Source organism: Mytilus galloprovincialis, chromosome 8, assembly GCF_965363235.1.
Source record: "Mytilus galloprovincialis chromosome 8, xbMytGall1.hap1.1, whole genome shotgun sequence".
NCBI classification, from domain to species: Eukaryota; Metazoa; Mollusca; class Bivalvia; order Mytilida; family Mytilidae; genus Mytilus; species Mytilus galloprovincialis.
The window spans coordinates 58,601,825-58,616,873 of NC_134845.1; the positions used below are offsets into that span (position 1 = coordinate 58,601,825).

Here is a 15,049-nt window from a genome sequence, read left to right on the forward strand (position 1 = left end):
TTCTATATCAGTTGAGGTACCAAATTACATCAACAAGGAGTGACCCTTTCTAACATCTTTTTCTCAATTTCATTCTAATTATCGAGGTGGAAAGACCTTCAATTGTTCTCTGAAGAATTGGTTTTTAATTTTAATAGTAGTTATAAAAAATATTCTTAACATTTTTGTCCAATCATATTATCTGATGACCAGTGAAGTTGGTCAATGACTAGTACAGTAAATCTGATGACCAGTGAAGTTGGTCAATGACGAGTACAGTAAATCCTGATGACCAGTGAAGTTGGTCAATGACGAGTACAGTAAATCTGATGACCAGTGAAGTTGGTCAATGACGAGTACAGTAAATCTGATGACCAGTGAAGTTGGTCAATGACGAGTACAGTAAATCTGATGACCAGTGAAGTTGGTCAATGACTAGTACAGTAAATCTGATGACCAGTGATGACAAAAATGGCCATGTTTGTCGATTGATCAAAACTTCGGATACATTTTTAAACTAGATACCTTGAGGAACATTTAGTTAAAGTTTGGAGAAATTGGCCCAGTAGTTTCAGAGAAGATTTTTTGAATAGTTTAAACTGACAAACAGACAACAATGATAGACTATGAAGGATGTGGGACGCCAAGTGATGGCATAAGCTCACGAAGGGCCCCTGCAAGCTCAAAAATGTATTATGATCAAACTTAATTCTGTGAAAAAAATGGTGTACTTACAAAATGTAGCTTTTAGGTATAAAGATTTGCAATTTATTACCGATCTGGTAAGTGTCATCAGCCAAAGTGTTGATAAAATATGTGAGGGTATAAATTAATGATTTTACCAAAGACAATTGTATATTCCATATCAATTAAGATATTTTAAAAGATTTTGACATTCTAAACATTTTTGTCAAGTCATGATCAAATTCTCTTTCAATTATGGTTTTCAAGGTACTTTAACAACTAGAAGAATTTTAATTTATGAATTTTAAAATGCTTGTATTCTTATGTTAGTTGCTCTCCAGACCATTATATTACCTTAAATTTATGTCTCTTACAGATAACAGCTTGGTAAAACATCATGGAACAAACTCTATTTTACAGCTTTTTACTTCTGCTAATTGTGTCTAGCAGTTACCAATCTCTTATCAGCATGTTCATGAAGAGGGCACAACTGGAATTACGATGTACAAAATATTATAACAAAGGAGAGCTATATTATGACTGTTCAAATAAGAATTTGATTACTATTCCAGATTTACCAACAAACATTGTTTATCTCAACTTACAACACAACAAAATTGTTGACTTGACAAGTTATCATTTAAGAAATATGGGCAATCTGAAAGTACTTGATTTATCCTTCAACTATCTCAAGTCAATAAACAATGTTTCATTTCATGGACTGATGATGCTGCAACAACTTAGACTTAACAATAACAAGCTGGGATATGATGTCACAGTATTTCCAATCAGTTGTTTACTGCCACTGAAATCACTCAAACAACTTTCAGTTCAAAACAATGGGTTTACTAATTATCCACTAAAACAAATAGCACATTTAACAAATCTAGAGGTTTTACAGATGGATATTGGTATAGATTCAAAAACTTATAGACTTCTAGCTTTACATAAGCGATATTGTAATTTTCTTCACCTTAATTCATTATTTTTATATTTTCGAGGTATTGAAATGCAAAAATTATATCTTTTAAATTTTTTACCAATTACCTATTATCTTCTAAAATTAAGAAAGTCCTTCTTTAAATGTACACCTAATTTAACACATTTATACCTCTATGGTTGTGTATTCACTCATATTGATGATTTTGCACTGTCAAAACTTAATAAGTTAAAATTTGTACAAATAGATTATAGTGATATAGTTGTTAAAAGTTTACCAATAGCAAGAAGACATATTATTAGTTTGATTTCAGCTTTGTCATATACACCAACTGAAGTTCTTATAATACAAAATGTCTTGCAATATGACAACATAAATTATCCCACCCCCATAGGTAATTTTTGCTATCTATATAAGAACCTTACTGCATGTACTGGACAGTGTGTCTGGAAATTGTTCAATAATATTTTGAACAGAACATCTATTCGTCAACTACATTTATCAAATATCTTTGGTTTAAACCAAAATTGTACTCCTACACAAGCAGTTATTAATGCACCACCAAGCCTTCAAATTGTTAACCTGACAATGAATAATTTAACTTGGATAGCTTTAAATCTTTCTTCTGTTGTATCACTATATCTAGTACATAACAGACTGGGAAACTATTTGGTAGACAATAGTTATTCGATAACACAATCAAGTAAACTTGAAAACATATCTCTGTCACATAATCTAATATATCAGCTAAATACAGAAATATTTAAAGGTCAGCCTTATCTAAAACATATTGACTTAAGTTTTAATTTTCTATCAGATATCAGTTTTAATCCTTCTCATTTAGAAAAATTACACATCTTAAATCTCACATACAACAATATCAAATTTTTAAATGAAAAATTCATGAAAAAAATTGTTACACTTAAAAAAAAAAACAATACAAAAATTGATCTTCGTAACAACCCACTTCTATGTACATGCTACACAGTTCCATCATTAAAGCTGATGTGGCAAATTCGTCAACATTTTATCAATTTTTCTCAATATCAATGCACTTATGAAAATGGAACCAGATCAAAAGCTAATTCATTTGATAAAGTAATACCTTATCTTGTGCAAGACTGTTTTAAACTCAAACCAAAGACAAAGAATACTACTACTTTGACTTTAAGTGCGTCATTGACTGTTTTTTGCATTATAACAGCTATGCTACTTTCCTCAGCTGTAGTTATCTATAAACAAAGATGGAAACTTCGCTACATGTACTATACAGCTAGGAAGAAATATATTTCTAAAGAGAATGAGGAGGAAAACTCCAGTGAATACATTTATGATGCATTCATTTCTTATTCTGATGAAGATCGAATCTTTGTTATAGACCACTGCATCAAAAAACTTGAAGAAGACAGAAACTTGAAGCTTTGTATTCACGAAAGAGATTTCATTCCAGGTCATGACATCAATAACAATATGGTCACAGCCATCCAAACAAGTCGGAAAACAATCTGCATCATTTCCAGATCTTTTCTTGAATCAGACTTTTGTATGTTTGAGTTCAACATGGCAAGAATGGAAAGCACTCATTCAAGGAATGGAAAAAACATTCTTTTTCTGGTCTTCTATGAGAAACTGTCATCAAAAGATTTACCACTAGTATTGTGTGAACATATTCAGAAACAGTCATATATTCAATATCCAAGCAATGAAATGGGCATTGCAATTTTCTGGGATAAAATCAGTGATGCTATCAATGCATAATTCATGGATTAAAATGGACTAAAAAATAAAGAGAATCAGTTGTGGATCCAAGACTATTACTAACAGTTTACTTTCAAATGGGGGATTTCCTAGAAGTTTATTTGCTAGTTAAATCTATATTTCAGACTTTCAGCACTACATCTAGAACATCTGAAGGACCAATCAAGTTTGTCAGATACTAGAACATCTGATGACCAATGAAGCCATTAAGAGACTAATACTGGTAAATCTGAATGGACAGCGGTCAGTTGGTCAGAGACTAGTATCTGTAAAGGAATAATAAAGCTGGTTATAGACTTGTGTATCTGAACGTCCAGTAAAGCTAGCCAGAGACTAAGACTTATAAAGAACCAGTGAAATTGGTCAAAAGTATTATCAGTTGAATTTGAAAGAATAAGGACATTTTCAAAATACAAAATATGAAAACTGTTCAGTGATATGTATAACTAAAAGAATTGAAATGTTTATAATAAAAAGTAGAAAAACAAATGGAAAGTGATCTATCTTTGCACTAGACTAACTTCAAGTTTCTTATAAAAATATGAGAAGGAAATGGCATAGTTAAAAACACTTGACCTCAAGTACATTTAGGGAGCGTAAAAACACACTGGGATGTAGGTGTTCAATAAGAATTTCCAACAATGTTAAACTTATCATCATTTAATAAGTCATATTTTCCCTTGACCCCCTACTTGTTGGAAAGTCACCATCCAAACAAACCTTTTATATTTAATGGCAGGGAAGGGGGATTTGAAAGACAGTTATTTCACCATTTTATATCTTTTATCACTTATTTTTAATTGTTCTATATCATATTATATCTAGTCTTCTACCTTCATCAGTATAAACCTTTACACAAATAATCAAACTGTAACATGCTGCAACCATCTCCAAATTGGCATCACCTAGGTCTCTAATTTACAACTTTAGTCACAAACTATACAAAAAATATGTCATGTTAATTCCAGGGTAAAATTTTAAGTGAAACAAACTTTAAGTCCCCTTTGACTTTGTCAGTTGTGGACTCACAATTATTCATATATAAAATTATCTAAATCAGATGGTTACTAACATGACTTAATTTCACAATCTATTTTATTCTATTCAAGAAAAAGTCAACCCATTCTACTTTCACCCTTTTTTACAGTATGGTTTTGTTTGCACTGTTTTATCATTTTTCAACATTTTAATTGGGCAAAATAAAAAAAATATGTGTGTTTCCTATTTCGCTATATTCTTTTGTGTACATAATGTATATTATTTTGTTTTTTCTTCTCATTATGTACTTAGGTACTTTGACTGAACAGATTTTTATTGTCTTCCTAGAACCTTTCCATTTTCCACTGAGAGGGTTTAAACCATTTTGTTAAGACATCTGTTGCTTGTTTAAACCATGTATTTTATGTATCTCATTTTTATATGTGTCTTCAAGTTGCTGTCATTGATATTAAGGCTAAATAAAAATTATGTTATTTGTGTTTTCTATTCCCCTACCTACCCTATTTTTTAAGCTTAGAAATAGCCTAATGTTACCTTAAAGTTTGTTTGGTTATTTTTCAATAAGCACTGTTAAAGTCAGAATTTCTCTTCCGTAGACTCAATGTAGAACAAAATTGTAAAATTAAAAAAATTCCCCACCTACCTACAATATTATTTTCAAAGATATCATAGGAAACACACATATTATTTTATTTGATCTTATTTTGTATATTATTTTTTTTGTTTATTTACTGTTTTTGTTGTCGTTATACTGTTGTCTTGTTCATGTTTTTTGTGTACATAATGTATATTTCTTCGTTTGTTCTTATCAGTATGTACTTATAGGTGCTTTGACTGAACACATTTTTATTGTCCTTCTAGAACCTTTCCATTGTCCACTGATAGGATTTTGAAAATTTTGTTAAGACATCTGTTTCTTGTTAAAACCATGTACTTATTTTTATATGTGTCTTCAAGTTGCTGTCATTGACATTTAGGGCAAATAAAAAATAATGTGTTTTCTATTTAGCTACCTAGCCTATGTTTTAAGCTTAGAAATTGCCTACCGTTAATTTTTGGGTCATTTTTCAATAAGTACTCTTAAAGTCAGAATTCTCTTCCATTGACTTAATGTTAAACAAGAATGTGTCCATAGTACACGAATGCCCCACTCGCACTATCATTTTCTATGTTCAGTGGACCGTGAAATTGGGGTCAAAACTTTAATTTGGAATTAAAATTAGAAAGATCATATCATAGGGAACATGTGTACTAAGTTTCAAGTTGATGTAACTTTAACTTCATCAAAAACTACCTTGACCAAAAACTTTAACCTGAACTTCGCACTATCATTTTCTATGTTCAGTGGACCATGAAATTGGGGTCAAAACTATAATTTGGCATTAAAATTAGAAAGATCATATCATAAGGAACAAGTGTACTAAGTTTCAAGTTGATTGGACTTCATTTTCTTCAAAAACTACCTTGACCAAAAACTTTAACCTGAAGCGGACGGACAAACAGAGGCACAGACGGACCAACGCACAGACCAGAAAACCTAATGCCCCTCTACTATCGTAGGTGGGGCATAAAAAAATCCCTACTTATTATTTTCAAAGATGTAATAGGAAACATCATATGTTATTTTATTTGGCCTTATCAAACAGGACATTTAATCAACATGTTCTATCAACTTCTTTTATTTTTTAATGTAATTAATCATTCTTGGCACTTAATATTATTCTTGGGATATTATTTTGCAAAGATTCTAGAATTTAAATGAACCACATTGAAATTCAAAAGTTCAATGAAATACAAGTTTCTTATAATCTTGTACACTAATTGTTTTTTGAAGGTGGTACCTAACACTACAGGGAGATAACTCTGTAAAATCAGTAGAACGTTTTAATGACGTTGTGTTCTTAAGGGCATATTAAGCTTCTCAATGATCAAAATGAGTGTTTGTCAAACTGCTATATAACCAGTGTAATTTTTCTGATAAAATGGTTGGTTCAAATTTTTTGAAATTTTTATATTTTTGTCAAAGGGTCAAAGTAAATACTTTGTCAAAATTTTAAGAAAATTAAACCAGCCAAATTAATTTTTGTTAAAGTGTTAGGTACCACCTTAAACAGGAAGCATAATGTTTTTAAAGTGTATAAACTGTATAGCTTTATTAGCCACTTTTATAACAGTGCTTCGTAAGCCTTTGAAGGCTGGCTGATTGACTTTGTATCAATGTATGTAAAATAAATGTTATATCAGGTTGCACTATAAATAAAATTATATATATATAAAACAATTCAATATATACTACATTGAAACTTTTATCTAACAGTTTTTGGGGTTAATTATCTAATTGCTAAATTACAGTTTCATTACCAGTGAAATTGTAAGAAAAATTATTGCTCAAGTATGGAAATTTTCAAAACAAAATAGGAAAATTTCATTTTAAACCAAATAGACCTCAAGAATCAACGAAAGAAAGAAATAAACAAAACCATACACAAGTAAGAACATAACAAAGAGACTGTCATCTGCACACAAAAGACTCAAGTTTCCTGTGAGAGTTTCCTGACTAAAACAATATAAGACAAGGAAATACAATATACTTGAGCACAAGTATGTATTTACATATAAGGCATTATCATAAACTTTTTATTACTGAGAGTTTTCACTTTCTATGTTATCTGACAGCTCACTGGGTCACAGTTAAGATGTTGTTTAAAGGGGTAATAATCTTTAAATTGGAAATATTTTTGTTAGTCAGTTTAGTCAATGAGTCTTTAGAATTCCTAAAATACATTCACACAGAATTAAAACAATGAATGTTAGACTGAAACATACATGGTACCCAGAAAAGGCACTTAAAATAGAGTAACCAGCTGTATAGGCATTTCAAATTTCTCTTACATATTCAATGTACAAAAAAATTATAGCATCTACACATATTTGCAATGTCCTATTTTCAGATATATTTAAATGGAAGTGCCAATTAATAAAGAACCAAATAAATATCTAAACATCATAAGTTAATAAAAGCATCATGTTTTCTGGACTGCATCCTTCCTCTGTTTGTTAGTTTGTCTGTCTTTTGTACCGTCTGTCTGTCCAACTCCAGGTTAAATTTTTTAGTTAAATTTTTGGGACAAGGTATTTGTTTATGAAGTTGAAGTCCTATCAACTTGAAACTTAGTACACATGTTCCCTAAGATATGATCCTTTCTAATTTTAATGCAAAATTGAAAGTTTTCACTACAATTTCAAAGTTCACTGAACTGAACATAGATAGTGATAGACCAATTGGGGCATCCGTGCACTATGGACACATTCTTGTTGTATATGTTTTGTGTACTCATTTTTTTGTTCACTAATAAAGTTTGACAAAAATTGTAAAGACATCTGTTTCTTGTTGATAACCATGTTTTAACCTGATTATTGTCACCAGGTTGCTGTCTCACTGACATTAACCCCCACATCTATTAAATTATTTTAATCATTAATGAAATTTTGGCAATTAAATTACTGTAAATTCAGATATTATTGCGATGTATTTATTATTGCGAAAATTGAGACAGGGTTATAATCGCAATAATTTGAACTCAAATTTTGAAAATCTTTATATATGAATTAAACAGAATTTTTCTCAATTTAGCAAAAAATAAAATCGCTGTTTAGTCTTAAATGACAAAATCACAATATTAAATGTGCCACGCAATAATTTCTGAATTAACAGTAAAACAAAACAAAATTTTCATTATCAAAAAATTGTTTACTCTTAAAGGGGTGTTAGCTAAAATTAAAAAAAATACTGTTAAATATCATTTATTTTTTTATTAAAGCAGAATATTGAAATATATATTGCTATCAACTGTTAGACTTGTCAAATTAGGCTAAAGAAACCTTGCAAATGTATTGTTGACTTGTAGTTGACTTGCAAGTAAAAAAATCAAAGTTCATTTGAATCAGTATTCACGCAACCTTTAATTTAATCCTTAATTAAGTATGTGCTTACTATATTTAGTTATTTAAAAAAAACAAAAGAATGTCAACATAGAAAAGTGAAACAAGATAGCCATTAGATAATAAAACAATTTCATTGACTGAATGTCCGACATTAGAAGGATTTTGTTTAAAATATGCATAGAATGCTGATACATTATAATGACTTCATGTATTTTATCATATAATTATTATTATTAAATATTATTTTATATCTAGGGCTTCTACCTTCTAAAGTTTTAACCTTTACATAAATAAGCTCACATATTGTTGTCAATATAATTGAATTCTATGCGACTGTCATACAAGTGAAAGCTATAAAACCAGGTTTAGTCCACCATTTTCTACAAAAGGAAATGCCTTTTTCAAGTCAGGAATATGACAGTTATTTTCCATTAGTTTGGTGTATTTGAGCTTTTGATTTTGACATAAATTGATAGAGGACTTTCTGCTTTGAATTTTCCTTGGAGTCAGTATTATTGTTATTTTCCTTTTTATATATGTTTCCTTTGTCCATTGATAGAGTTTGACACATATTGTAAAGACAGCTGGTGCTTGTTCAAAACTATATGCTAACCTGATTTTTTCAGGTTGCTATCATAGACATTTACCCAACATGTCCTATCAACTTCGTGTGATTTAATGGAATTACAAATTTTTGGCACTAAATATATAATCAATAGATTTTAATTTTTATGGATTTTGCGAAATAAGTGAACCACAAATTCAAACGTACAACAAAATAAAAATTTCCTATTATCTTGTATACAAAATTTTTGAAAGCCTTCAAACCAATTATTCCGGAATATACTATTCTTCCTTTGAGTCCACAAAAATTGGTGCATCAAAAAAAATAAATCTGCAATTGTTTTACACCAAAGTTGGACAGTATGTAGCATCTGTAATGCATTTAATTTTGCATCATGCCTTCAAGGGTATGCACATGACTTGATTTTTAGTTTTTTTATGTTGAGATTGGGCAATATTTTTTTTCATTTTATTTAGTTAGAACTTGTTCATACTGTTAAAACTACACTTTATTCTTATCTTTTGCAAACAAGTGGAAATACTTACAAACACAGTTATTTCCGAACTAATGCGGTTAATTTCACAAAAATATAACATGCACATCTTCATATAATGCACAACAAAATTTCACAACATTATACTTTTTTGTATTATTTGCGTTTCAAATTTTTACATTTTATGAACTGTAAAAATAAAATTTACAAATAAATAACTGCAGTTTAGATGATTTATAAATGATTTTTTTTTGTAAACAGTTGAAATATCTATCAAGTTTATAATTGAGTTTTCAATATAAAAGTTCCACCCTTATTTCATAACTTTTTCTATATATATGTCAATGTGATTTTTTTAGTGAAACATAATCTAGGAATTACAGATTATCAACAGATTTTCAAACAAGATTGATTCATTGGTTTTAATGCCCCTTTGAGCAAAATTGTTCTGTTACTTGGTGGTCAGTTATTATTGGTGGAGGAAGCCAGACAGCCTGGAGTGAGCCACCAACCTTGAGTTTTTTAAACAAGAGGGTGCTTCATGGAAGGGTGACAGCCTAGAGTTTCAGAGACCATTTTTAAACTGTTTATGGCTGTTTTAATGACAAATTAGCCTCATTACATTATTCTTTCTCTTTCTCTAGACTGACAAAAACTCATATTTCTTTAGTAGGGTGATATCAAAAGTTCTTAAAATATTAATCATCATAAGAAAACTTTAGAAAATGGGCGTTAATTATATATAACATATGTATCTTTGTGATAACACTTTACTTCTAGTTGTATTCATTCAATATATTTTAGGCTTTCCTATCAATGTTTCCTGAATCACTTATATAACATACATTGTAACATGAGTTAAAAATAAGATCACCGTCTTTCTACTTGCAGTTACCTAATCTCTGTTGTTGTTGATTCTTCAATTAACAGTAAGTTTACTCATTTACATTCAAATAACTTTTCATCAATATAAAATCGTGACATATATAAAAAAAAAATATATATAGCTTCAATAGATTAAAATGAACAATAATCCCTTTACCAATTTTATTAGGAACCTGCATTAACTGATTTCTTTTAAAATTTTATGCCTCATGTTATAACTAAAAATTTAATCATATTTAAGTTGTGTAAGTTTGTACAAATAATAGTTTGTTGATGGTTTTTGTACAAGATATAAGTTTTTTACACACACCTTTTGCACCAGGTGACAAAATCTCAATTATCTTCATTAATATCTTAAATTTAAGTGTATATACTTCAACTTAATAATAAGTGCATTCTCCTTGTCATCCAACTGGAAATGAGGATATTTGAATGGTTTAAATTCTTATCTTATTTTTTCTCCTCTGCCAAAATCATATCCATAAAAAGTTTTTTTGTCTTCTTCAAATGTTTTTGTAAATATGAGAAACAAAAGACTGTGTACTTGCATCATCCATTTGTGTTAAGTAGTTTATAAAACAATGATAACTTGTACAAAAAAATCTAAACAAATTACAATTTGTCCAACATTAAAATTTGTACACAACATATATATTTATTTTTCGGAGTTGAACAACACAGAGAAAGTTTACAAACACCTGAGAGTCATGAAACCAGAGGAATAATTGGCAAACCCCTCCACCATAAAACAAGTTTGGGTTTTTTTTAATGCTGAGGATCATATTTTCCTTTTATGGTCTCTTAATATTAGTGCTAAATAAATTTTTTTATGAAATTTGTAGTGCAGACTTTCCTATTGTACATCACAACACTTTAATATGGCCTGACCTTTGATTAAGCTTACCTACCTACATAATATTTATGTATGCTTTTTTATTAACTAGATGCTCTAAATATAAGGAGCCTGTGTCATTCCTTGGAGTCTCTAGTTAGGCTAAAGCATACATGTTTTTTTAATTTTGGAGGCATGAGGCCATTTATGTAGACTTATTTTAGATTTTGCTCATCATTTTTTCTGATTCAGTGATTGTTAGAAAACAATATAGTTTATTTTGTCATATAAATATCTCATTTATAATGAGTAAGGATAACTATAATATTTGGTTATCATAGCTAGTATATGGTATCCTTGCTTGGTTTCATGTCAGTCAGATAGGGTTCAACTGACCTCTACCTCATTTCATAGAGGTTCAAATATATTTTTTGTATATGGAATGAATACAACATTTATTACACTGGTTGCAATTAATCACAATTATTTCCCAGTATTATAAAAACTGATAATTTCATTTGTGAAATAAATTGCTTTGCAGAGCCCAGCTGGATACAATCGCAGAGGTCCAACCATGAACAGTTGGGCCAAAACTGGACACAATATTCGCACTTTATACAGGTCAGAATTTGAATTGTAATTCTGACACAGAATAAGAACTTGAATTGGTTATGTGATTGGAATCTATATTCATTTTTTTGCATTTGTTCGATACACTATGCTGTTGCAAATTGACCCCTATAAATTATGAATATAAAATGCTTGCATTTTTTATAATAACAACACTTTAGACCATCATGGAATAAGCTTGATCGTATTCTATATTTTTTTCCATCAAAAAAGCTTGGCAGAACATGATAAAACACGCTCTACTTTACAACTTTATACTGATCTTATTTATTTTATGCAGTTACTTTTTACATGCCAAGGAGAATCGGGCACACATGTGTAAAGAAAATTATGAAAAAGAAGAGCTCCATGTTGATTGTTCATACAACATAAAGAAAGAATTTATTATAATGCAATTTTATGGTTCACGATTACATTCGAACGTCTTTTCTATTAACTTGCAACACAACAGTATTACTTTTATAGAATATAATCAGTTTAGAAGTCTGAGGAGTCTTAGAGTACTGGATTTATCCTTCAACAATATAAGAGTTATAGGTTATGGAGCGTTTAACGGACTTGAGAAGCTGCAGCAACTTAGGCTCAATGATAACAAACTCAAATATGATACCATAGCATTTCCAATCATGAGTTTTCAGCCATTGAAATCACTGAAACTACTTTCAATTGAAAACAATGACGCTTACCGTACATCTATTTTTCCAAATACAATAGCACATTTAACAAAGCTTGAAATTTTGAAGCTGGATGTACATATACATGATATATCAGAACAAAATTCTACTAAAAGCTTTGGAAAATTTTTTTGTAAACTTCTTCACCTTCATTCACTCCATTTACATATAAAGAGTAACATTGATGTATACAAAAAAATAAACTACAATAACTTCTTTCAATATACACCTAACATAACACAATTACACATTATCCCTTATTCGAAAGTAATTGGCTTTCATACTTATATATCATGTATATTGTCAACACTTGACAAGTTAAAATTGTTTCAAATTGATTATGTAAATTTTATTCCTTATGCTTTTTTATCAAATATACAAAATACTATTTTAAAATTGATTCAAAAAGTATCAAATTCATCAACTGAAATTCTTATAATACAAAATTTGTTCATGTTTAATTTTTTGTTTGGAGATAAAATGTTTCCCTTCTGTGTACAGAACTTATTAGATGAATGTTTGATTTACACATCTATTCGTCAATTACATTTAACAAATAACTTGGGTTTAAATCAAAATTGTACTACTACACAAGCAGTTATTAGTGAATCATCAAGTCTTCAACTTCTAAATTTAAGTAGGAATAGTTTAACTTGGATATCTTTAAATCTACCTTCTGTTGTAACACTAGATTTAAAACATAACAGACTCGGAAATTACTTGGTAAACAATAGTTATTTGATTACACAATCAAGTAAACTTGAAAACATATCTCTGTCCCATAATCAAATATACAAGCTCAATACAGAAATATTCAAGGGTCAACCTTACCTAAAACACATTGACTTGAGTTATAATTATATTTCAAAGTTTAGTGTTGATATTTCTCACATAGAAAAATTACAAATTTTGAATCTCACAAACAACAATATCAAAGTATTAAATGAAAAATTCATGAGAAATATTGAAACACTAATTAGAAAAAACAACAATACAAAAATTGATCTTTATAACAACCCATTTCTATGCACATGCAACACAGTGCTATTTTTAAAGTGGATGTTGCAAATTCATCAACATTTTATTAACTTTTCTCAATATCATTGCACTTACAAAGATGTAGCCACATCAAAAGCCAATTCATTTGAAAAAGTAATACTTGTTCTTGAGCAAGATTGTTCTAAACTGAAACCAAAGACAAAGAATACTACTACTTCGACTCTTGTGATATTGACTGTTTTTGGAGTGATAGCATCTATGGTACTTTTATCAGCAGTTATCATCTATAAACAACGATGGAAACTTCGCTACATGTATTATACAGCTAGGATGAAATATATCTCTAAAGAGAATGAGGATGAAGACTCTAGTGAATACAATTACGATGCATTCATATGTTATTCTGATGAAGATCGAATCTTTGTTATAGACCACTGCATCAAAAAACTTGAAGAAGACAGAAACTTGAAGCTGTGTATTCACGAAAGAGATTTTATTCCGGGTCATGACATCAATAACAACATGGTCACAGCCATTCAAACAAGTCGGAAAACAATCTGCATCATTTCCAGATCTTTTCTTGAATCTGACTTTTGTATGTTTGAGTTAAACATGGCAAGAATGGAAAGTACTCATTCAAGGAGTGGAAAAAACATTCTTTTTCTGGTCTTCTATGAGAAACTGTCATCAAAAGATTTACCACTAGTATTGTGTGAACATATTCAGAAACAGTCATATATTCAATATCAAAGCAATGAAATCGCAAATGCAATATTCTGGGATAAAATCAGTGATGCTATCAATGCATAATTCATGGATTAAAATGGACTAAAAAGTAATGAGAATCAGATGTGGATCCAAGACTATTACTAAAAGTTTACTTTCAAATGGGGGATTTCCTAGAAGTTTATTTGCTAGTTAAATCTATATTTCAGACTTTCAGCACTACATCTAGAACATCTGAAGGACCAATCAAGTTTGTCAGATACTAGAACATCTGATGACCAATAAAGCCATTAAGAGACTAATACTGGTAAATCTGAATGGACAGCGGTCAGTTGGTCAGAGACTAGTATCTGTAAAGGAATAATAAAGCTGGTTATTGACTTGTGTATCTGAACGTCCAGTAAAGCTAGCCAGATATTAAGACTTATAAAGAACCAGTGAAATTGGTCAAAAGTATTATCAGTTGAATTTGAAAGAATAAGGACATTTTCAAAATACAAAATATGAAAACTGTTCAGTGACTATTGTATAATTAAAAGAATTGAAATGTTTATAATAAAAAGTAGAAAAACAAATGGAAAGTGATCTATCTTTGCACTAGACTAACTTCAAGTTTCTTACAAAAATATGAGAAGGAAATGGCATAGTTAAAAACACTTGACCTCAAGTACATTTAGGGAGCGTAAAAACACACTGGGATGTAGGTGTTCAATAAGAATTTCCAACAATGTTAAACTTATCATCATTTAATAAGTCATATTTTCCCTTGACCCCCTACTTGTTGGAAAGTCACCATCCAAACAAACCTTTTATATTTAATGGCAGGGAAGGGGGATTTGAAAGACAGTTATTTCACCATTTTATATCTTTTATCAATTATTTGTAATTGTTCTATATCATATTATATCTAGTCTTCTACCTTCATAAGTATAAACCTTTA

General features: G+C 29.7%; 2 protein-coding genes across 3 annotated transcripts in view; one reads left to right on the plus strand and one right to left on the minus strand.

The window, feature by feature from the left end:
- The window catches only part of LOC143042287 (gem-associated protein 5-like), a 218,892-nt gene that overhangs the window by 175,688 nt on the left and 28,155 nt on the right, over positions 1-15,049 (minus strand). The gene's annotated exons all lie outside the window — the stretch shown is intronic.
- Positions 1,046-14,375, plus strand: LOC143042918 (uncharacterized). The gene is made up of 3 exons (XM_076215425.1): positions 1,046-1,664; positions 11,909-12,651; positions 14,319-14,375. The coding sequence occupies exons 1-3, from the start codon at positions 1,061-1,063 to the stop codon at positions 14,373-14,375; spliced, it is 1,404 nt and encodes a 467-aa protein (XP_076071540.1). The 5' UTR covers positions 1,046-1,060.